This window comes from Panulirus ornatus, chromosome 39, assembly GCF_036320965.1.
Source record: "Panulirus ornatus isolate Po-2019 chromosome 39, ASM3632096v1, whole genome shotgun sequence".
Taxonomy (NCBI): Eukaryota; Metazoa; Arthropoda; class Malacostraca; order Decapoda; family Palinuridae; genus Panulirus; species Panulirus ornatus.
In genome coordinates, this window is record NC_092262.1 from 13,077,309 (window position 1) to 13,103,367 (window position 26,059).

The 26,059-nt window shown below is 39.3% G+C and overlaps 2 protein-coding genes across 11 annotated transcripts in view; one reads left to right on the forward strand and one right to left on the reverse strand.

Moving 5' to 3' along the window:
- The first annotated feature begins 155 nt into the window (after positions 1–155).
- LOC139761181 (uncharacterized) lies at positions 156–25,561 on the forward strand. 10 transcript variants are annotated; one of them, XM_071685168.1, is made up of 7 exons: positions 156–286; positions 2,549–2,746; positions 3,598–3,772; positions 6,141–6,311; positions 17,109–17,261; positions 19,825–19,980; positions 25,140–25,561. In XM_071685168.1, exons 2-6 carry the CDS (start codon positions 2,619–2,621, stop codon positions 19,969–19,971), a joined length of 774 nt encoding a protein of 257 aa, XP_071541269.1. In that variant the 5' UTR covers positions 156–286; positions 2,549–2,618; the 3' UTR covers positions 19,972–19,980; positions 25,140–25,561. The 10 variants fall into 10 exon arrangements, with proteins under 10 accessions (XP_071541269.1, XP_071541273.1, XP_071541276.1 ...); XM_071685172.1 differs by having other exon boundaries at positions 172–191; XM_071685175.1 differs by lacking the exon at positions 156–286 and adding an exon at positions 324–447 and having other exon boundaries at positions 19,825–19,991; positions 20,339–25,561.
- Positions 23,663–26,059, reverse strand: part of LOC139761226 (uncharacterized) — a 32,322-nt gene continuing 29,925 nt past the window's right edge. Inside the window, exon 12 of the mRNA XM_071685269.1 lies at positions 23,663–25,282. Coding sequence (XP_071541370.1) covers positions 25,125–25,282 — 158 coding nt within the window. The 3' untranslated portion in view covers positions 23,663–25,124. The remainder of the gene's footprint in view (positions 25,283–26,059) is intronic.

Below are 26,059 nucleotides of genomic sequence, written 5' to 3' on the forward strand. Positions count from 1 at the left end.
CAATTTGTAATATAGTCTGATAACAGTAGATACAAGGAGAGTTACTGGAAGACTTCTGAAGCAAGAATGGAGGGAATGATGATAATTAACCATCTTGTGTTACCGAGTAATGATAATTCAACCTGATAAATGAATAGACAGACGATCAGGGAGGGCGTGGGGGTCGTGTGTGTTTGGGAGAACCACAAACGGTAACGGCAGCCACAGACGGGATTACATTTATAATAATTACAAGACAACTTCTTCTTTTAAGTATTTTAATGAGAAGAAAATTATTATAATTTCAGTAAGTGAATACAATAAGAAACTGGACCAAACAAATTTAGGCGGGAATGTACGGGAGTGTCCCGTGTAGCGACGAGGCAAAGTGGGTTGTTACCCGATGACAGCTTGTTCCTCGTAGTTATAACCCCAAATATGTGGTATTAAGTGGCTTCATCTCTCATAGTGGGTGATTAAGAGTGTCGTATTTCATTTTTGTGGGTGATTAAGGATGGTATAGGGTATTGCTCCCCACAGGAGAGGAGTCCTAGGCCTCTGCTAATTTTGACCCGTCGGGTGTGTCATCATTGTCTCTACCATATTGTTTCTTGATTATGATGAAGCAGTTCAGAGACACAGCTGAAGTAACTTGGAGAAGATGGAGAGAAGAGCTTGTCACCGGCTTCCCCAAGACGCGGTAGTAAGTGATTTTGTCTAAGGTGGGGGAACGTGAGGGCTGTGAAGATCAGGGAAAATGTGATGGGAAAGTGAATGGAACAGTTGCAGTGGTCACCCTCATCTGACCACTCAGGGCCGCTTATAATTTCATTGCTTTATGTAATCCATTGTGATCACAGAAATACATTGACAGGATTGATTTATCTTGTCTTTCTTATTAAATGATTGCAGATAAGGTGATAGTAATTTTTGAGTGCAAGAAAACCTTAATATTTTCTGAAATTAGCTGAGATGATCAAGAATAACGGTGTATTTCATCCAAATTGCTTTGGTTGTGTTTGAAGGAACTGGAAGGAAATTGATATGAAAAGATTCACCGAAAATGATTAAAGAAAATATTTCTTCCGAGTGCTTTCACGAGATCGTTTCCAAACACCCAGCGACAAAGTTGGAACAATTATTTAATGAGATACTGGGTTTTCTAAGTAATGTGAATGTAGTTACTACAGATGCATTCAAAGGAAGATTAGACGCATGTTTGAAGACAATGCTGGATGCACCTCGATTAGATAACGATGCCGGAGGAGTAGCATAGCATTATACAGTAATCAAGAGAAGCAAGGAGATGGCACGAGGCAGTCAAGAGAAACGTTCATTAACATGAGAGTCATCGACAAGTTCCTTGCCACCATGACAAAATCTCATCATAGGTATTCGTATGTAGTTAGGTACACAGTGTAACTAGTTAAACCTGGAACCTTGAAGCCCATTTATGCGAGGAACATCTCTTTCATGGATTTGGAAGCTCAAGAAATTGTTGTGGTGAAGGATTTTCATCTTAGCAATGATCTGAGAAAAGTGCTGTGCTTCCTTATAAACCCACTTCTGTTCTACTTGTGATTGTTTTTAGATTAACACTTGCAATTTGTAGGGCAGTGATATCATATCGGCATTCTCTGATTACCTGAGGGTGGGTCAGAAATGAGAGAGCCATCACAACCATGGGTCAGTGCCTTGTGGAGAAAAGTATTTTCATTTTTCAAGACCCTCGTTTTTGGATTCTCTTTCCTACGCTGCCAAAAGAAAGTGGTTGTAGTCATTACGATTTGTGTGTCTAGTGTTAAATATTTTTTAGGAATTTATTTTTATGTGAAAATCCCTCAGGTTATGCAGGAGGGGTTCATGTGGTGGAAAGACCCCCTACTTTTGATCCTACTTCTGCTGATAAGTTTATATAGGGTGATGGAGATAGTGAAGGGCCATAGGCAGTAAACTTGAAATTTATGAAAACTTACTGCTAGGCATACTGCTGCTCCTTATACATTCGGCATTCCCGAATATGTGGAGTGAATAAACAAACTTTTTCGGCTCGCCTAACAATGCAATACATATGTATATCCAGACACTAAGTTAACGGGTCCTTTAAGGAGGTCATGGAGGCTATGCAGTCTTGTGCAGTGTATTAAATGTTGAATCTTAAGCAGCTCACTTAGTTATTTATGTGCAGGTAGTGCATAAGGAGCTTAGATATGAGGGGTTGTAGCCCACTTCCATAGCTATTGGATGGAAATTTATAAAGTAAACTGTTTTATTATAAATTTTCCACGAAGTTTCATTGAAAGACTCGTTTCAAACATTTTTTTAACATTCGTGTATAAGCAAGGAGAGAAGAGGCATGATAGATCTTGAATGGAATGCAAGGCTAATTTTAAGCATCATTAGAAACTTTTTCTGGAAGTTTCAAAAAAGGAACACTTCATGAAAAGTCCATTGGAAGTGATATCCGAGCCAGCAGGTTTATTATGAATATGGAATGTAATTTATGAAAATATTATTATTGATTTCATATTATTTCTCTTATAGTTAGATGGATGCATGTCTTTTCCAGATCTCTAACAAAGATTAGCAAAGATTTTAATTTCTGGAGAACGTATGTAAAGAAATAATACTCTCACACAATGAAGTCATTTTTGAGTCTTGGCATTGGAAAATCGGCTGCCATTCTTGAAGCTCCCAAGCCAGCAAGTGGCATTCTACCCCACCATGAAGAAGAGAGCTTAGCAAACCTTTGGGTTGACATAACCAAGTGAGTTACTGACGTGCTTGTACTGGTTGTCTTCATTTTGGATTTGTTGTAGTGTTATGTTTAACTAATGCAAGGAGAGCAAGGGATAAGGAAACGGCAGAAGAAAAGTAAATTAGAGAATTCTAGTAATTTTAGGTCCTCAGTATTGTAAGTTAGTAAAGACTAAACAAAATAGGGAACTGATGTGGGAATTTATACCGCAAGAAGTTGCATACTTGATGCTGTTTGAATGGGGAAATACTAACATGGTTAAATTCAGTAGTGCCTGAATGCAGTTTATCTTGGTATCTTGTTAACCATATCTTACACTCTATACTGGAGACCCCATTTAATGACATCACAAAGTCTGCTTCCCAAAAGTGGAGGGTGTTATATGGATACTGTGATTATTTTTCTTGATAGTAGTTGTTTCATATCTAAAAGGTTTTATATACCTCAGTATTGAGTACTGCTCGTATATATAGGATGGTTCTTCATTCACCACGGAATCATAAGCCTTCCATCTCATTAATTCTTTTTGTGTCACTTCTCTTCATCCATCCCTTGTTGTCAGATGCAATGTTGCTGCTTTCTGTTTTACAGTTATTAATTGACCATCTCTCAAGAGAGGTGTATACATGATTCACTGCCACCAAGGCTCAGACTCAAGTCATATTTTTGGCTGGTGCTTCCCACAGTTTTTGTGTGGAGACCAGCTGCTTAAGGATTGGTTGTTATGATACCTCCTCCATCTCTTGAACAGCTTAGCTGTGATTTCTAACCTCCAAGAGGTCCAAGATGTCTCATGGTTTGTGGGACATCATCCTGAAAGGTTTTCACACTTAAAAACTTTAATTTTTTGTCCTATTTAGATCAGAGGCTGGGTGTTCCAAGATCATAAGTGAAGTACGAAACTATGGAGAGGCTATTAAAAGCATTCAGGATGCTGAAGAAAAGCTGTTGAAGGATTTGGGCTCCTCTGCCTTGACAGCAATTTCACCAGAGCTTCGGCGGGCTACTGATGAATATCTTTCTGTTGTTATGGAGGTTTGTACTTAAGCTTATTATTTTATGTTTTAGATATATTTTATTTCATATTTGTTTGCTGTTTCGTACTTTGGCAAGGTAGTATAGGGAATAGACAAAAATTGGTCTCATTATGTCACATCCACTCTACTTCTCATGTAATGCACAGAAGTCAGGGCCTGATAGACCAGTTCTGTGGTACCCTGACTTTTTCATATGCCCTGGTTCATCCCATTGACAGTATGCTGCCCCTCATATACCACATCACTCCATTTCACTCAAGCTCATGCATGCCTCACACCCATCTGAATGTTCAGGCCCCATCATTTCTAAACCTCTTTTACTCCATCCTTCCATCTCTTTAGTTTTCCCATGCCTCTAACTTCTTATCTTTTTGTGTTGCTCCTCTTTGTCAGTCATTCTTCTCTTATACTCTCCAGTTGTCCAGACCAGTTCAGCACACTTTGGTCTGCTGTCTCAATCAAACTGTGCTTATTACCACAATTTGCTCTTATAGTGTCATTTATTGTATAATCAATCCACCATATTCCATATCTTGTCCACAGGCACTTGATTTCCAACATATCCACCCTTTCCACTCTTTAGCATTCAAGGCACAAGACGCTTCACTACATCATCATCATCAGGACTACTATACCATGAAACATACCCATCTTTGCCCGAGTAGACAGAGACCTCATCTCCCAGACCCAGAGCCTTTGACCTCTTTCTCACTCTGACTCATTTTATCTTCTTTGGTTCCATCTCTTGCCATGTCCACATCCAAATACCTAAAGCGTTCCACTTTCACTAATTGATAGACATGTAAAAGGGATTCTTGGATGTGAATGTGTTGAGAGGGGCAGCTGGTGGAATTTCTGACTATTACCTGGTGGAGGCAAGGGTGAAGATTCATAGGGGTTTTTGGAACAGAGAAAATGAAGATAAGAGGATGATGAAAGTAAGTGAGCTTGGAAAAGCAATGTATGTGAAGTACCAGGATAGAGGTTGTAGAATGGCAAAAAGTGTTTATGAACAAAACAAGGGGAATGGATGAGGATTAGGAGATATATAGGGAAGAAGTTTTGGCTTGTGTTAGAGAAGTGTAGGCATGAGGAAGGTGGGAGATGGACAGGTGAGATAGGTAATGAGTGATGGGAAGGAGAAGTAGAGTTGCTAGAGAAATAGAAAAGAAAGGTATATGGATAGTGTTTAAAGGAAAGGAGAGTAAATGGTTGGGAGATGTACAGAAAAAGCAACAAGAAATCAGGAGGAAGGTGTAGGGGTTGAAAAAAGGGCAAATGGGAGTTGAAATAAGTGGTTATCAATAAACTTGAGAGAATAGTAGTTTTGGAAGAAGTTAATAGTATGGCAAAAAAAAAAGATAGAACAAATGGAAATATCAGGGAAAGGGGTAAATGGTAACAGGTAGTGATGAGGTGAGAAGGAGATGGAGTAGGTATTTTGAAAGTTTGTTGAATGTTTGATGGTCAGGTGGCAGATGTAGGGTGCTTAGGTCAGGGAGGTGTGTGAAGAGAGTCACGGAAAGTGGTTTGGTGAAGAGAGAACAGTTGGTTGAAGCCTTATCTACGATGAAATGTGGCAAGACAGCTGAGGTAGATGATATCAGATGAAGTTTAAGGCATGTGTATGAGTAGTAGAAAAAGAGAGAGTGTGGTTTGAGATGAAGGTTGGTATGTGGTAGGGGGTGTTTAATTTGTTTATGGACAGAAGGTAAGGGGGTAAATGCAAGGGTCTTGGGGAGAGGAGTGAGTTTGCAGTCTATAACAAGTGAGGAAGGTCTGGGAAGTGAGTCAACTACTGTTTGCTGGTGACATAGCAAACTGCTGAAGTTGTTGACTGGGGTAGAGAGAGTGTGTGAAAGGAGTTAGTTGAGATTAGATATGAATAAAAGCAAGATTTTGAGGTTTAGCAGCAGAAGAACAGGTTAGTTGGTGTGTTTCTTTTTATTATACTTGATCGCCAATTCCTGCATCAGCAAGGTAGCACCATGAAACAGATGAAGAACGACCCATCCACTCATATACACATATATATACATAAATGCACATATACACACATACATATCAACATATACACGTACATACACAGACTAATACATATGTACACATGTACATATTCATACTTGCTTGTCTTCATCCATTCCTGGTGCTACCCCACCCCACAGGTAACAGCATTGCTACTCCCTGCTTCAGCAAGGTAGCACCAGGAAAACGGACGAAAAAGGCCACATTCATTCACACTGTCTCTAGCTGTCATGTTTAATACACTGAAACAACAGCTCCCTGTCCACATCCAGGCCCCACAGACCTTTCCATGGTTTACCCCAGATGTTTCACATGCCCTGGTTCGGTCCATTCTCTTTCAGATGAAACCTAAGAGTGAGGAGACAAGTTCAGCTGTTCAGCAAGTAATGGGTGATCCTCTCAAGCAATATCATGCACTTTATGAACACCTTGACACATTGCGTAGACGTCGGGATGCTCAGCTTGTTGTAGTACAGAAATGTCAAGATAAACTTGATCGATTGAAATTAAAGGTGAGGGTTATTAGTGCATTTGGATACCCTTCTGTTGGAAATGCTGTAATTATGTGAATTGATGACAGAAATATGTGTTAACCATAGATTTTAGCAGATTCCTTTTGAGCCACCCTAATATATTATTATTATTGTTTTTTTTTTTTTTCTTTTTACCGCTGTCTCCCGCGTTTGCGAGGTAGCGCAAGGAAACAGAGGAAAGAAATGGCCCAACCCACCCCCATACACATGTATATACATACGTCCACACGCAAATATCCATACCCTACACAGCTTTCCATGGTTTACCCCAGACGCTTCACATGCCCTGATTCAATCCACTGACAGCACGTCAAACCCGGTATACCACATCGATCCAATTCACTCTATTCCTTGCCCTCCTTTCACCCTCTTGCATGTTCAGGCCCCGATCACACAAAATCTTTTTCACTCCATCTTTCCACCTCCAATTTGGTCTCCCACTTCTCCTCGTTCCCTCCACCTCCGACACATATATCCTCTTGGTCAATCTTTCCTCACTCATTCTCTCCATGTGCCCAAACCATTTCAAAACACCCTCTTCTGCTCTCTCAACCACGCTCTTTTTATTTCCACACATCTCTCTTACCCTTACGTTACTTACTCGATCAAACCACCTCACACCACACATTGTCCTCAAACATCTCATTTCCAGCACATCCATCCTCCTGTGCACAACTCTATCCATAGCCCACGCCTCGCAACCATACAACATTGTTGGAACCACTATTCCTTCAAACATACCCATTTTTGCTTTCCGAGATAATGTTCTCGACTTCCACACATTCTTCAAGGCTCCCAGGATTTTCGCCCCCTCCCCCACCCTATGATCCACTTCCGCTTCCATGGTTCCATCCGCTGCCAGATCCACTCCCAGATATCTAAAACACTTTACTTCCTCCAGTTTTTCTCCATTCAAACTTACCTCCCAATTGACTTGACCCTCAACCCTACTGTACCTAATTACCTTGCTCTTATTCACATTTACTCTTAACTTTCTTCTTTCACACACTTTACCAGACTCAGTCACCAGCTTCTGCAGTTTCTCACATGAATCAGCCACCAGCGCTGTATCATCAGCGAACAACAACTGACTCACTTCCCAAGCTCTCTCATCCCCAACAGACTTCATACTTGCCCATCTTTCCAAAACTCTTGCATTCACCTCCCTAACAACCCCATCCATAAACAAATTAAACAACCATGGAGACATCACACACCCCTGCCGCAAACCTACATTCGCTGAGAACCAATCACTTTCCTTTCTTCCTATATGTACACATGCCTTACATCCTCGATAAAAACTTTTCACTGCTTCTAACAACTTGCCTCCCACACCATATATTCTTAATACCTTCCACAGAGCATCTCTATCAACTCTATCATATGCCTTCTCCAGATCCATAAATGCTACATACAAATCCATTTGCTTTTCTGAGTATTTCTCACATACATTCTTCAAAGCAAACACCTGATCCACACATCCTCTGCCACTTCTGAAACCACACTGCTCTTCCCCAATCTGATGCTCTGTACATGCTTTCACCCTCTCGATCAATACCCTCCCATATGATTTACCAGGAATACTCAACAAACTTATACCTCTGTAATTTGAGCACTCACTCTTATCCCCTTTGCCTTTGTACAGTGGCACTATGCACGCATTCCGCCAATCCTCAGGCACCTCACCATGAGTCATACATACAATGAATAACCCTACCAACCAGTCAATAATACAGTCACCCCCTTTTTTAATAAATTCCACTGCAATACCATCCAAACCTGCTGCCTTGCCGGCTTTCATCTTCCACAAAGCTTTTACTACCTCTTCTCTGTTTACCAAATCATTTTCCCTAACCCTCTCACTTTGCACACCACCTCGACCAAAACACCCTATATCTGCCACTCTATCATCAAACACATTCAACAAACCTTCAAAATACTCACTCCATCTCCTCACATCACCAGTACTTGTTATCACCTTCCTGTTTGCACCCTTCACTGAAGTTCCCATTTGCTCCCTTGTCTTACGCACTTTATTTACCTCCTTCCTGAACATCTTTTTATTCTCTCTAAAATTTAATGATACTCTCTCACCCCAACTCTCATTTGCCCTCTTTTTCACCTCTTGCACCTTTCTCTTGACCTCCTGTCTCTTTCTTTTATACATCTCCCACTCAATTGCATTTTTTCCCTGCAAAAATCGTCCAAATGCCTCTCTCTTCTCTTTCACTAATAATCTTACCTCTTCATCCCACCACTCACTACCCTTTCTAATCAACTCACCTCCCACTCTTCTCATGCCACAAGCATCTTTTGCGCAATCCATCACTGATTCCCTAAATACATCCCATTCCTCCCCCACTCCCCTTACTTCCATTGTTCTCACCTTTTTCCATTCTGTACTCAGTCTCTCCTGGTACTTCCTCACCCAAGTCTCCTTCCCAAGCTCACTTACTCTCACCACCCTCTTCACCCCAACATTCACTCTTCTTTTCTGAAAACCCATACAAATCTTCACCTTAGCCTCCACAAGATAATGATCAGACATCCCTCCAGTTGCACTTCTCAGCACATTAACATCCAAAAGTCTCTCTTTCGCGTGCCTGTCAATTAACACGTAATCCAATAACGCTCTCTGGCCATCTCTCCTACTTACATACGTATACTTATGTATATCTCGCTTTTTAAACCAGGTATTCCCAATCACCAGTCCTTTTACAGCACATAAATCTACAAGCTTTTCACCATTTCCATTTACAACACTGAACACCCCATGTATACCAATTATTCCCTCAACTGCCACATTACTCACCTTTGCATTCAAATCACCCATCACTATAACCTGGTCTTGTGCATCAAAACCTCTAACACATTCATTCAGCTGCTCCCAAAACGCTTGCTTCTCATGATCTTTCTTCTCATGCCCAGGTGCATATGCACCAATAATCACCCATCTCTCTCCATCAACTCTCAGTTTTACCCATATCAGTCAAGAATTTACTTTCTTACATTATTATTGTTATTATTATTATTATTATTATTATTATTATTATTATTATTATTATTATTATTATTATTATTATAAAAGAAAGCAGCAGGAGGTCAAGAGAAAGGTGCAAGAGGTGAAAAAGGGGGCAAGTGAGAGTTGGGGTGAGAGTATCATTAGATTTTAGGGAGAATAAAAGGATGTTTTGGAAGGAGGTAAATAAAGTGTGTAAGACAAGAGAACATATGGGAACATTGGTGAAGGGGCTAATGGGGAAGTAATAACAAGTAGTGATGAAGTGAGGAGATGGAATAAGTATTTTGAAGGTTTGTTGAATGTGTTTGATGATAGAGTGGTGGATATAGGGTGTTTTGGTTGAGGTGGTGTGTGAAGTGAGAGGGGTCAGGGAGAATGGTTTAGTAAACAGAGAAGGGGTAGTGAAAACTTTGCTGAAGATGAAAGCCAGCAAGGTAGCGGGTATGAATGGTGTTACATTGGAATTTATAAAAAAAGGGGGTGACTGTGTTGTTGTTTAGTTGGTAGGGATATTCAGTGTATTTATGGTTCATGGTGAAGTGCCTGAGGATTGATGAACTGCATGCATAGTGCTATTGTACAAAGGCAAAGAGGATAAAGGTGAGTGTTCAAATTTCAGGGGTATAAGTTTGTTGAGTATTCCTGGGAAATTATATGGGAGGGTATTGATTGAAGGGGTAAAGGCATGTACAGAGCATCAGACTGGGGAAGAGCAATGTGGTTTTAGAGGTGGTAGAGGATGTGTGGATCAGGTGTTTGCTTTTAAGAATGTGTGTGAGAAATACTTAGAAAAACGGATGGATTTGTATGTAGCATTTATGGATCTGGAGAAGGCATATGATAGAGTTGATAGAGATGCTTTGTTGAAGGTATTAAGAGTATATGGTGTGGGAGGTAAGTTGCTAGAAGCAGTGAAAAGTTTTTACCTGAGATGTAAGGCATGTGTACGAGTAGGAAGAGAGGAAAGTGATTGGTTCCCCGTGAATGTTGGTTTGCGGCAGGGGTGTGTGATGTCTTCATGGTTGTTTAACTTGTTTATGGGTGGGGTTGTTAGGGAGGTGAATGCAAGAGTTTTGGAGAGTGGGGCAAGTATGTAGTCTGTTGTGGATGAGAGGGCTTGGGAAGTGAGTCAGGTGTTGTTTGGTGATGATACAGCACTGGTGGCTGATTCATGTGAGAAACTGCAGAAGCTGGTGACTGGATTTGGTAGTGTGTGAAAGAAGAAAGCTGAGAGTAAATGTGAATAAGAGCACTGTTGTCAGGTTCAGTAGGGTTGAGGGACAAGTTAATTAGGAGGTAAGTTTGAATGGAGAAAAACTGGAGGAAGCGAAGTGTTTTAGATATCTGGGAGTGGACTTAGCAGTGGATGGAACCATGGAAGCGGAATTGAGTCACAGGGTGGGGGATGGGTCGAAGGTTCTAGAAGCATTAAAGAATGTGCGGAAGGCGAGAGCATTATCTCGGAGAGCAAAAATGGGTATGTTTGAAGGAATAGTGGTTCCAACAATGTTATATGGTTTCGAGGTATGGGCTATAGATAGGGTTATACGGAGGAGGGTGGATGTGTTGAAATGAAATGTTTGAGGACAATATGTGGTGTGACGTGGTTTGATCGAGTAAGTAATGAAAGGGTAAGAGAGATGTGTGGTAATAAAAAGAGTGTGGTTGAGAGAGCAGAAGAGGGTGTATTGAAATGGTTTGGTAACATAGAGAGAATGAGTATGGACAGATTGACAAAAAGGATATTTAATGTGTGGCAGGGTGATGATGGGAATGGATGAAGGCAGCAAGTATGAATATGTACATATGTATATATGTATATGTCTGTGTATGTATGTGATGAAATGTGTATGTATATGTGCGTGTGTGAGCATTTACGTGTATACATTTGTGTGTGGATGGGTTGGGCCATTCTTTGTCTGTTTCCTTGTGCTACCTTCCTGACGCAGGAGACAGGGACAAAGTATAATAAATAGAAATAAATAGATATTATTATTATTATTATTATTACAATTATTATTATATAATTGAAAATATTTCCTGGATACTCTAGTATTGAGCCAATATGCCAACTATTTTTTATTCTCAAAAAGTGGGGGAGCAAATTAAGACTTTTAATTTTGAATATATGAGGCAGGTAGAAGCAGTAATCTCAGGCAAGGAGAATGAGACCAGCTAGTCAGTTGAAGGTGGGGCAAGCCCTCTGTTTAAGTGCATACACAGCCAAGTATGGCATGAACTATTGGAGCTGATTTTAGACATGGGAATATGCCCAGACTAAAGTTTTGAGGAGGTCCCTAACAAGAAGGTTTGGGGATAAAAGGTTTGTGGGTTTAAAAAAGGATAGAGAGAAAATCTTCTGAGAAGTATTGGATGGATTACCTGATACTACAATGCTGGAAAGTTCAAGGGAATTTATAGAGAAATAGGATCAAAAGATGTCTCAGTTGCTGGAGGAATTATAGAAACTGAGTAAATTAAAGAACATAAAAGGTGTCTTCAGATAAGAGATACACTTAGGGAATTGAAGTATATAAGCAGTGTTCAGGATTCTTGAACATAGGTTTTGAGAGGTCATTAAATATTTGTCATTATCCATTAGCATGGTACGGGAAGGGTGTTTTTCACTCTTGAACATCTCTACAGTCTTACAACTTTTTAAATTTACTTAAGCAAAGTTTTTGTGTAATGATGATCAACTGAAGCATAGAAGTAAGTTTATTTATGAATTATTACTTAAAGTCTGGAAGATGAAATATTAATGTATATCAGTAAAAGGAGAAGATTCTTTGCTTGTTTTCATGAATTCATTCACAAAATGAAGCAGTCAGAACTTGAAATATAGATATAAGGATACCATTACAGTTGATTTAACCATGGAAGGTATTGTAACCAGCTGGTATGAGGTAATATACATGACAGAGATGGAGGGCTGATTGATGACAGGGAAACTGCACATCTCAGTAGTTTAAGATCATGTTAGTAATAAGAATCTGATGCATATTATTAGATAAATTGTAAAATGAGTATGACCAAAAGGAAATGAAATTTCAGTAGTAATAAGTAGACTGATATATAACTGTTTTCATTATGGCACTTTTGGAAGCTGGGAATATTTTGCTTTAAATACTAAATATCAAGACAGTTTTGTTATGTCCCTACTAAAGGCTAAGAAGTGGCACTGGAGTTCACCAGGTATGGAGACTTTTGCTGTGGCCACCCCCTTGAGGGAGTTCCTGAAGGGAACAGGCATCAGAGATGAAGTAAGATAGATATCTCTATTTATTTACTATTTATTTTGCTTTGTCGCTGTCTCCCGTGTTAGCGAGGTAGCGCGAGGAAACAGACGAAAGAATGGCCCAACCTACCCACATACACATGTATATACATACACGTCTGCACACGCAAGTAGACATACCTATACATCTCAACGTATACATATATATACACATGCAGACAAATACATATATGCACATGTACATAATTCATACTGTCTGCCTTTATTCATTCCCATCGCCACCCCACCACACATGAAATAACAACCCCCTCCCCCCTCATGTGTGTGAGGTAGTGCTCGGAAAAGACAACAAAGGCCACATTCGTTCACACTCATTCTCTATCTGTCATGTAATAATGAACCGAAACCACAGCTCCCTTTCCACATCCAGGCCCCACAGAACTTTCCATGGTTTACCCCAGATGCTTCACATGCCCTGGTTCAATCCATTGACAGCACGTCGACCCCGGTATACCACATCGTTCCAATTCACTCTATTCCTTGCACACCTTTCACCCTCCTGCATGTTCAGGCCCCGATCACTCAAAATCTTTTTCACTCCATCTTTCCACCTCCAATTTGGTCTCTCACTTCTCCTCGTTCCCTCCACCTCCAACGCATATATCCTCTTTGTCAATCTTTCCTCACTCATTCTCTCCATGTGCCCAAACCATTTCAAAACACCCTCCTCTGCTCTCTCAACCACACTCTTTTTATTACCACACATCTCTCTGACCCTATTATTACTTACTCGATCAAACCACCTCACACCACATATTGTCCTCAAACATCTCATTTCCTGCACATCCACCCTCCTGCGCACAACTCTATCTATAACCCACACCTCGCAACCATATAACATTGTTGGAACCAATATTCCTTTAAACATACCCAGTTTTGCTTTCCGAGATAATGTTCTCGACTTCCACACATTCTTCAAGGCTCCCAGAATTTTCGCCCCCTCCCCCACTGTATGATTCACTTCCACTTCCATGGTTCCATCTGCTGCCAAATCCACTCCCAGATATCTAAAACACTTCACTTCCTCCAGTTTTTCTCCATTCAAACTTACCTCCCAATTGACTTGACCCTCAATCCTACTGTACCTAATAACCTTGCTCTTATTCACATTTACTCTCAACTTTCCTCTTTCACACACTTTACCAAACTCTGTCACCAGCTTCTGCAGTTTCTCAAATGAATCAGCCACCAGTGCTGTATCATCAGCGAACAACAACTGACTCGCTTCCCAAGCTCTCTCATCCACAACAGACTGCATACTTGCCCCTCTTTCCAAAACTCTTACATTCACCTCCCTAACAACCCCATCCATAAACAAATTAAACAACCATGGAGACATCACACACCCCTGCCGCAAACCTACATTCACTGAGAACCAATCACTTTCCTCTCTTCCTTCACGTACACACATGCCTTACATCCTCGATAAAAACTTTTCACCGCTTCTAACAACTTGCCTCCCACACCATATATTCTTAATACCTTCCACAGAGCATCTCTATCAACTCTGTCATATACCTTCTCCAGATCCATAAATGCTACATACAAATCCATTTGCTTTTCTAAGTATTTCTCACATACATTCTTCAAAGCAAACACCTGATCCACACATCCTCTACCACTTCTGAAACCACACTGCTCTTCCCCAATCTGATGCTCTGTACATGCCTTCACCCTCTCAATCATTACCCTCCCATATAATTTACCAGGAATACTCAACAAACTTATACCTCTGTAATTTGAGCACTCACTCTTATCCCCTTTGCCTTTGCACAATGGCACTATTCAAGCATTCCTCCAATCCTCAGGCACCTCACCATGAATCATACATACATTAGATAACCTTACCAACCAGTCAACAATACAGTCGCCCCTTTTTTCAATAAATTCCACTGCAATACCATCCAAACCCGCTGCCTTACTGGCTTTCATCTCTACTAATTATTATTTCTATTATTTTATTTATTTTGCTTTGTCGCTGTCTCCCGCGTTTGCGAGGTAGCGCAAGGAAAACAGATGAAAGAAAAAAAAATGGCCCAACCCACCCCCATACCCATGTATATACATACACGTCCACCCACGCAAATATACATACCTATACATCTCAATGTACACATACATATACACACACAGACATATACATATATACACATGTACATAATTCATACTGTCTGCCTTTATTTATTCCCATCGCCACCTCGCCACACATGGAATAACATCCCCCTCATGTGTGCGAGGTAGCGCTAGGAAAAGACAACAAAGGCACCATTTGTTCACACTCAGTCTCTAGCTGTCATGTAATAATGCCCGAAACCACAGCTCCCTTTCCACATCCAGGCCCCACAGAACTTTCCATGGTTTACCCCAGACGCTTCACATGCCCTGATTCAATCCATTGACAGCATGTCGACCCTGGTATACCACATCGATCCAATTCACTCTATTCCTTGCCCGCCTTTCACCCTCCTGCATGTTCAGGCCCCGATCACTCAAAATCTTTTTCACTCCATCTTTCCACCTCCAATTTGGTCTCCCACTTCTCCTCGTTCCCTCCGACACATATAGCCTCTTGGTCAATCTTTCCTCACTCATTCTCTCCATGTGACCAAACCATTTCAAAACACCCTCTTCTGCTCTCTCAACCACGCTCTTTTCATTTCCACACATCTCTCTTACCCTTACATTACTTACTCGATCAAACCACCTCACACCACATATTGTCCTCAAACATCTCATTTCCTGCACATCCACCCTCCTGCGCACTAGCCCATGCCTCGCAACCATACAACATTGTTGGGACCACTATTCCTTCAAACAAACCCATTTTTGCTTTCTGAGATAATGTTCTCGACTTCCAAACATTCTTCAAGGCTCCCAGGATTTTCGCCCCCTCCCCCACCCTATGATTCACTTCCGCTTCCATGGTTCCATCCGCTGCCAGAGCCACTCCCAGAAATCTAAAACACTTTACTTCCTCCAGTTTTTCTCCATTCAAATTTACCTCCCAATTGACTTGACCCTCAACCCTACTGTACCTAATAACCTTACTCTTATTCATATTTACTCTTAACTTTCTTCTTTCACACACTTTACCAAACTCAATCACCAGCTTCTACAGTTTCTCACATGAATCAGCCACCAGCGCTGTATCATCAGCAAACAACTGACTCGCTTCCCAAGCTCTCTCATCCACAACAGACTGCATACTTGCCCCTCTTTCCAAAACTCTTGCATTTACCTCCCTAACAACCCCATCCATAAACAAATTAAACAACCATGGAGACATCACACACCCCTGCCGCAAACCTACATTCACTGAGAACCAATCACTTTCCTCTCTTCCTACACGTACGCATGCCTTACATCCTCGATAAAAACTTTTCACTGCTTCTAACAACTTGCCTCCCACACCATATATTCTTAGTTCCCTCCACAGAGCATCTCTATCAACTCTATCATATGCCTTCTCCAGATCCATAAATGCTACATGCAAACCCATTTGCTTTTCTAAGTATTTCTCGCATACATTCTTCAAAGCAAACACCTGATCCACACATCCTCTACCACTTCTGAAACCACACTGCTCTTCCCCAATCTGATGCTCTGTACATGCCTTCACCCTCTCAATCAATACCCTCCCATATAATTTCCCAGGAATACTCAACAAACTTATACCTCTGTAATTTGAGCACTCACTTTTATCCCCTTTGCCTTTGTACAATGGCACTATGCAAGCATTCCACCAATCCTCAGGCACCTCACCATGAATCATACATACATTAAATAACCTTACCAACCAGTCAACAATACAGTCACCCCCTTTTTTAATAAATTCCACTGCAATACCATCCAAACCTGCTGCCTTGCCGGCTTTCATCTTCCGCAAAGCTTTTACTACCTCTTCTCAGTTTACCAAATCATTTTCCCTAACCCTCTCACTTTGCACACCATCTCGACCAAAACACCCTATATCTGCCACTCTATCATCAAACACATTCAACAAACCTTCAAAATACTCACTCCATCTCCTTCTCACATCACCACTACTTGTTATCACCTCCCCGTTAGCCCCCTTCACTGAAGTTCCCATTTGCTCCCTTGTCTTACACTTTATTTACCTCCTTCCAGAACATCTTTTTATTTTTCCTAAAATTTAATGATACTCTCTCACCCCAACTCTCATTTGCCCTCTTTTTCACCTCTTGCACCTTTCTCTTGACCTCCTGCTTCTTTCTTTTATACATCTCCCACTCATTTGCATTTTTTCCCTGCAAAAATCATCCAAATGCCTCTCTCTTCTCTTTGACTAATAATCTTACCTCTTCATCCCACCACTCACTACCCTTTCTAATCAACACACCTCCCATGCTTCTCATGCCACAAGCATCTAATTATTATCTCTACTAATTATTTTTCTCAAAAAGTATTGACTTGTTTTTGTTTTAAATGTATTCAGGGAAAGCGTACTACTGATGTGATCGTGGAGCGAGACAGTGCAAAACGACATCTAAAAGAGATCAATGGACAGCTGCTTTCTGAAGCGAAAAAATTTCATTCCTTGCGACAACCTTTTCTTCAGCCTTGTATTCAAGCTTATGTACAAACACAGGTATTGATGATATGTGCTTATAACAGCTTCTAAGATACTGATACTTTGTCTCTTATATAGGATTTCAAGCTTCTTTGCTCTCTCTTTCATCAGAGCACACTTGTTGCCAGCATTAACTACATTCTTTTTTGCTGCAGGATTTGCTACTGCTTCCCTGATCATTTGATCTTGATATTCATATTTGTTTCATTCTTCATATTATACTTGTTAATAGGCGATGCATTCATGGCAGTATGAATTTTGATAGGCTTAATACTAAATATGGACCAACTTGGAAAGGTATGTTTGTACATGAAAACTGAACTTTTCAAACTAAACGTGATGCTTCTTAATGTTTTTTTGAAGTGACCAACATGGCATGGGCAAAACAAGCCCCAATCAAGGCCATATTTGGTGAAGGAAGAAAGTAAGAGAAAAAGAATGTAGAAATAGATCAGGGCTCCACAGAAGTTTGTAGAGCTGATTCTTAAAGGGAAAAAAAGTCATATGAAAAGGGAAAGACAAAAGGAAGAGAATTCCAAAACATAACTGTTTAAGGGAGGGAGGCGTATTAGTTGTCCACATAGTTCCATGATTGGATAAAGTAGTTAACCACTTAGTTATGTATCATTCATTTCTAATTTTAGTTCATTTTTTCATACTAGTTCATAATTTCTTACACAGCAGTGTAGCACAATTTATAGATGATGAATGGCCTCCTTTGTTCACATCCAATCTCTAGCTGTTATGTATAATGCAGTGAAACGAGAGTATCATATCCACAGCGATATCCCCCATACCTTTGTTTGATTTTTGTTGACCTCTTCATATACCCTGGTTCAGTCCAGTGACAGCACATTACTCCCTGTACACTACATCATTCTCCAATTTGCTGTCTCATGCACACCTTTCACCCTCCCACATGTTTGAACAATGATAATCCAGGGCTTCTTTCTATCCATCCCTCTCTCTCACTCACAGTCTTGTGTTTGAGAGGTAGCTAAAGAAAGGAGACTTATTTGTGGAAATGAAGCACTTAATGTCAGTCAAAAATTTAGAACTGTAAGTGTTAGTAATATGATTATTGATTCATTAGCAATTTCTAATAAGGATAATGAAGTGACTTAATTGTTAGAGCATTATGAATATAGTAGCGAATTGAAAATTGAAAATGTAATAAGCAGAATAACTAATACAAATAATTTCAGAAAGTTGATGGATACATAAGGCAGTTAAGCATATAGAACAGAAAACTTATATTCCAGCAGAGATATAAAGAATTTAAAACAAATTCTCTGCAGTGCTTGCACAGAAAATTAAAAACTTGTCTTAGCATGAGAGATCGTGATTACAAAGAGTATTACAGCCAAAACCAAACATTGTAGTGCATCCCTCAGACATGTTTATATTTTTAGCTACTTTGAACTTTTTCTTGGTAAGCAATTCTGTGATTAATTTTTTATATATTTCCTTTCACATTTTGTCTTGCCACTTTCTTTAGTATCACTCCTTGATTTACTTATCAAATGTTTTTTTTTAGAATCAAGAAAAATAGTGTTCATTCTTTTCCCATTCACCAATTTTTCAAATATGTCATTATGATGAGGTAATAGCAGTATTTGCTTGCTTTTACCAGAAACAAATCTGTGTTGTCCTTCATTTATGAGTCTGTTTGAAATAGAATATTCCATATATTTTTATTACTCAAGTACTTTGATTATGTAAGAAATTTAGGTGACTGGTCTGTATTGTTTTGGCTGCAATGTGAATCCTACTTTGGGTATTAGTGTTACATACACCATTTTGTGTGTATCTGCTATGCTTTATTGGTCTTTGCTTTATCTCGGCAACATTGTTAGAGGTTTCTATAATCTTCTTTCAAAGAATTGCTGGAATTCCATCTGGCCCTTGGGCTCTGACTTCCCTTCCAATTACTTTACATCTGTTAGTGCATGCTCATCGTAATTAGTAAATATCTTATCAGTTTTGCCATGTTCTCTTTTACAAAACACTGACTTATACTGGTTATACCAGTTAATTAACATTTGACTTATTCTTTTGGGGTCATTTATATAACTGCCACCTTCCTTGAATGTTACAATCTCTTTTCATTCTTTTTCCTGTTCATTTAACTAAATGGGGCTTTTGAGTTTTGATCTATGTGTCGAATGACTTTTACTTCCTTTCGACTGTCTTCTCTTCTATGTTACTCCATCATGTTCCTTCTTTTCTCGTAATTGCTCTGCTCTACCTTTATTTGTGGGATATCTGATTTTTTTCTTCCACTATCTTAGCCTGTTCATCCACTGTATTTTCTCCCATGGTATCTTTCTCTTTGTTATATTTTAAGTGGCACTGATTTTATTAATTTACAGTCTAATAGAAGACTGCTATATATGTTTTTGCCTTATTGTATGCAAACAATTTATTCAGTCCATATTATGTTAGATTATGATTAATATTTTTTTTAAAGTAGAAGTTGAAATTCTCTTACATATTTACATCATCTTTTATGTCAGAGAGAGAAAGTAGTATCTAGATATGGGAAGAGGTTAAGTTATTCCTTTTTATTTCTGGCCCATAGGTTGACTACTATGGAACAGCAAACTCCCAGTTCAGTAGCCATATCCAGACCAGTCGTGGTGCTCACCAGATAAAAGATGCTGAGTATGATGCAATGATGGGGGAACACTTGAGAAAAATAAAGTCTCTGAAAATTGTGGCTACATAGATTGCCAAGGTAAATTCTAGGTAGGATTGCACTCATGATTGCAGTGCTTATATATTTTGTGTAATGCTTCATCTGTGGTATAAAAATGAGCTTATTTGCCATACACTTATGTTTACTACACAAAAGATGATAAATATTTGCCCAGGATCCCTACTTTTTCCACATTTAACTCAAAACCTTTTACATACTCCTCATTTTCACTTATTCATCCATTATTCAGTATATATACAGTCTATTTCTACTCTCTCCATCCTAATACCTCAGCTGATGACATTTTATTCCTACCCACATGTTGTACCCTTTTTTATCCTATTTTTGGACCTGCCATGTTGCCATCACATTATATGAAATCCTCTCTCTTCTGCAGATTTGAATGTTGCCGGGTTTTCGGTTTGTAATCTAATTCTCTTTAGACCTTAGAAATTTATATGGTTTCCTTTTTTTCTTCATGGTTCATCATGAAATACAAATGCAAAGTATATATTCTGAAGTGGTGTGTTATAGTAAGAATATGTAGTATTAACTATATGTATGTGAGGGAGGCATCTAAGGACAGGGATAAGTTGAAACTTTTGCCATGACCTTCCCTTGATGGAAATTCCTAGGGGAATGGACATTAGAGATAAAGGTAGATTTATCTTGTCAGTGCTCTCATGTAATGTCCACAAGTATTTGTGATGAATACATTTTTGTATCACCATTATATATTCTTTGTAGTTTTAAACTTATGTTAATTAACATAAGAGTATTCAGTTTATAGTGTATGTTACTTGGTGCTCATTCTATTTGCTGTTTACCAGTTGAAAAGCTCCAAACATTTGTCTGTTTCTATTATTATTACTTCATTCCCAGCATCGCTGTAGTTAAGGAACATAAAGTGTCAGCAACATCACCCACACACATCTTCAACTCATACAGTGTGTTACGAGAAACATGGCCTTACAAACGTATAAAAGCTTTACATGCTAAGTTGATCTTTCAGTTGAGACTTAATGCCTATCATACCACTTCCATAATTAAATAACATCCATCACATATATTACCCAAATATTCCTTAAACATTCTCGTGTAGAATATTCCTTGCCCTGATCAGTCTTTTATAATGTCTGTCCATCTCTGCCATGGTCTATCTCCCCTCCTTTTACCCTCTGCTTTAATACAGAGTATCTTTTTGACCAATCAGTGCGTCTTTGGATCCCACCCATAGAAGGTATTTGTTTACTCGTTTAGGTGTCGTTTTCTTACCTGAAAGTTTTTCTCTGAGCAGCCTCAATCTTCTCATGGATATGCTCTTACTGTTTGCAGGACAAACTGCCACTGAAAGAATGTACAAAAATCTTGGGACAGTTCACAAGAGTTATTGTCTAGGGTCTTGTAGAGAAACAGTTCTTTATGTAAGGATTGAAACGGATTGGATGTACTTTATGACAGGCAGTGGGAAAATTACTATTAATTACAGGTCTATTACTGTCAAACATTGTCTTTAGAATAATGGAGAAGACAATTGGTAAACAAGTGATTGATTTCTTTTTAGAACGACCTATGTTTTTGAGATACAACATGAATTTGGAGTGAGGCCATGCATCACAGATATCCTGGATATTTTTTTTTTTTTTCTTTGCCGCTGTCTCCCGCGTTTGCGAGGTAGCGCAAGGAAACAGACAAAAGAAATGGCCCAACCCACCCCCATACACATGTATATACATACGTCCACACACGCAAATATACATACCTACACAGCTTTCCATGGTTTGCCCCAGACGCTTCACATGCCCTGATTCAATCCACTGACAGCACGTCAACCCCAGTATACCACATCCATCCAATTCACTCTATTCCTTGCCCTCCTTTCACCCTCCTGCATGTTCAGGCCCCGATCACACAAAATCTTTTTCACTCCATCTTTCCACCTCCAATTTGGTCTCCCACTTCTCCTCGTTCCCTCCACCTTCGACACATATATCCTCTTGGTCAGTCTTTCCTCACTCATTCTCTCCATGTGCCCAAACCATTTCAAAACACCCTCTTCTGCTCTCTCAACCACGCTCTTTTTATTTCCACACATCTCTCTTACCCTTACGTTACTTACTCGATCAAACCACCTCACACCACACGTTGTCCTCAAACATCTCATTTCCAGCACATCCATCCTCCTGCGCACAACTCTATCCATAGCCCATGCCTCGCAACCATACAACATTGTTGGAACCACTATTCCTTCAAACATACCCATTTTTTGCTTTCCGAGATAATGTTCTCGACTTCCACACATTCTTCAAGGCTCCCAGGATTTTCGCCCCCTCCCCCACCCTATGATCCACTTCCGCTTCCATGGTTCCATCTGCTGCCAGATCCACTCCCAGATATCTAAAACACTTTACTTCCTCCAGTTTTGCTCCATTCAAACTTACCTCCCAATTGACTTGACCCTCAACCCTCCTGTACCTAATAACCTTGCTCTTATTCACATTTACTGTTAACTTTCTTCTTTCACACACTTTACCAAACTCAGTCACCAGCTTCTGCAGTTTCTCACATGAATCAGCTACCAGCGCTGTATCATCAGCGAACAACAACTGACTCACTTCCCAAGCTCTCTCATCCCCAACAGACTTCATACTTGCCCCTCTTTCCAAAACTTGCATTTACCTCCCTAACAACCCCATCCATAAACAAATTAAACAACCATGGAGACATCACACACACACCCCTGCCGCAAACCTGGGTATATGGAACTTTATTATTTTTGAACTTCCTAAAGGCCCCATGAAAGTAAAAGTTATTGATCAAGGGGCTTGAAATCTATGCATATTTCAAATTGAAAATTTTTAGCAACCAGATATGGTATTCATAAACAATGGTACCATATTTAGGGAATAATTATGGTGCTTTTAGCACTGCAGGTCTTTGTAGATCAGATTTCCAGTATTTCATTTTTTTCTTATCTCTTTACCTTTCAGTTGCAGCACAAAGTCTACCTATCTATCCATATCTCTATGCCTGTTCCAATTGGAACTCCCTTAAAGGGGTGGCCATGGCAATAGAGTTTCCATAACTAAAGAATTTCAGTGCTGCTTCTTAGCCGTTAGTGCCTCACCCTTAACAGGCCACTGACAGAGGGCAAGTCTAGCGCAGTGTTTGCGGAGGCTCTTACCTAATGTTACTTATGACTACTACTACCTAATACTCTTGCCTAAATGTTCCTACCTACTACTTCTATTACTGCTCCCACTATTTTGCCAAAAGGCAGGACTAGTGCATGGTGCTCACAACAGGAAAATCTAGAGTAACGAAGAATGAGCTACTTTGAGTTGAGTGTTACATATGACAAGGAGATTGTACATTTGTAGACAGGATGCCAGTAGTTCACATGTTAGTGAGGCCGAAAGAAAAGACCGCTCTCTGGGTCACAGGAGTGCAACTCGATAACAACTAATGTGCTGGCTTACTAAGCAGATATCACTAACCTGTCCTGATACCCAGGCAGGTAGTACTAGTACTATACCTCCCTGGTCATTGGCTGCCTACCAACTACTACCTACAAAGTCTAGCTCCATTTAGTATATTCACTTAATTTAGCTGATTAATTTTATCATCCATCCTTTATAAACTTCCACATCTACCATGCTTCACCTACCTTTTCTCATCTGTCTTTTATTAAAGTCAATTGTAAGGCTTAGAAACAAGAAAAATTAAAAAAATGTTTTATTCATTAACAGGGTGCTTTATCAAAGATGAATTGTGCTTGAGAAATAACACTTTAAATTAGGAAATTGTTTTAACAAAAGTAAAATAACAGATATGACCCCATTAATTAGTGATCTGTACAGATATATACAAATTATACAGTATAAAGTTCCATGCCTATATGACTAAGATAACTTAGGACCGCTTTGTTTTACATTAACAAAACTATTAATGCCTTGTGGAATTTCATTTCATAGCAGTCAAACATTATAAATATGTGAACATCAATATAGGAACTATTTAGTTCATTTTACAATATTCACTTTTTTTTAGCAAAACAGAAAATAGAAAAATAGAAAATTTATCATTGATACACATAAGCAATCACACACTTTTACACATACACAGTTGACTTTCAAAGATTAGAATTTACAATCCTCTAACAGATTTTTGCAGACAATAAGTACAGACATTCCTGGAGTGAAAAGTAGTATGCTATTGTTCATTTTACTGATAACATATTAGTTGTACATTCACGTAAAGTCACTAGGTACTAGTGACTAATATCTATTACAGAATTAAAAACATACACATTCAGAAGTCATGTGTAGTAATCACAAAGGCACTGCAAGTTATTACCATAAGTGGTAAATATTGGGCCAAAAATCAGGGAAGGATGGGTGAAAGGCATGGATCAGGGGAGTTCCAAGGGTTCTGAAAGATTTCCAGTTCACAAGAACCAAGTAATTATGAATGTATACTTTTTCTTAAGATCAGTAATTTTACAGAAGGCAAGGACCCTTAGAAATCCTCTGGTTACCCATGCCATGAATACAATTGTGGTCTTCCACATACTGGAAAGGTAGAACTAAATCTTGAATTCTATACGGCATACTGTATATGTTTAACAAAGTATCAGGCAGATCTTCACCTTTTCACATGAGCATAATGTCAAAACTTAACGTACAGATGAAAACTTAGTCTCAAGAGAAATATTATATCTGAGCTTTGGTATTTTATTTACTTCATTTTTTAATGTGCAATAACAGTCCATCATGAGGTATATATATTATCAGACAAATGTAACGGGTGAAGTTCCCATATATCCTCAGAATTAGTATTACAGCACGTTACAGTGTTTTTTAATGATTGGTATACTCAGAGAAGCTAATGTTAATGAACAGGTAAAGCAGGGATTCAAGTTTATAACTACTTTTCCAATTATTAAGTAAGAATTTAATGTTTTCATGTATGACCATCATCATATGTAAATAAAGTACAGCATAAAAGAATGAAAATAAAAATAATTCATTGTTTGATTTTAATTCCTAGCAAAAATCTGCATAATTTTTAGGAGTAAAATAAGAGATCAACTTGCAGGAGATATTTTAAAGAGGTAAACTGCCTGCCGGAATTAACTGGCTAAAAACATATTTATTTGAAATTTTACTTCACTGACCCCGAGTTTATGTTCTGAGTAGGAGTGTGGTGAAAAGAACGAGGAATAGAGCAAGTGGCTGGGAGTTGGCGTTGTAGCTGGCGCCATTTTGTTGATAACCTACACTCCTGGACCCCGCTACTCGAGGTAATAAGTCGTTGGAGTCTATTTCATCATCTGAACCGTCTGAAGGAAAGGTGATCACAAATCATCATTAAAAGGTTTACCTCCAGCAACATTAGAAAGGTTAATAAAAGTTATATTCAATATTGACTGGGTTATTACTACTGGCTGTTTAACATAATGTGGCATAGCACCAAGATAATGTTTAGTATAGGTTTACAGATGACCAGTGTCCCCTTAACCTCTGAATTATGCATTGTTAGTAAGGTCAGGTTTAAATCATTAGAACTACAGATTGAATACATGTCATAAATATGATCTACAAATATACTTCCAACTTGATTATGTTTTATAACCATTATTAAGTTAGTATTAAAGTATTCTGTAACAACTATCAAACTTTATTAGTAAATAACTATAATGCTGATAGAACATATTAGAATTATCAAGCAAATGTTTCTTAGTGAAAAACTAATTTTTAGATGATTAAAAAGTAAAGGTTTTAAATTTTTGAAGGCCACCAAAGTGACTCATATCACTGAAGCAGTAGCAAGCACACAAGGAGGAGGGTAGCACAAAGTGGGGAGAGCTGCTGCTGGCGAGGATGGCAAACCCATCTCACAGGGCATTTGGGGGAAGGTTTGGTTGCTGTGACCATCTGGCCCACGGCAGCTCCACTATCGGGTGACGTCTGGCTCTTGCCCTGAATCTGTCACACAAGACGACATGGTTACCTCACGCCTTGCCACTGATTCCAGAGCTAACACCAAGAGCAGACCATGGTACAGGCAAGATGACCAAGCATGCAAGCCATATATAAATGATGCAGTACCATGTGTG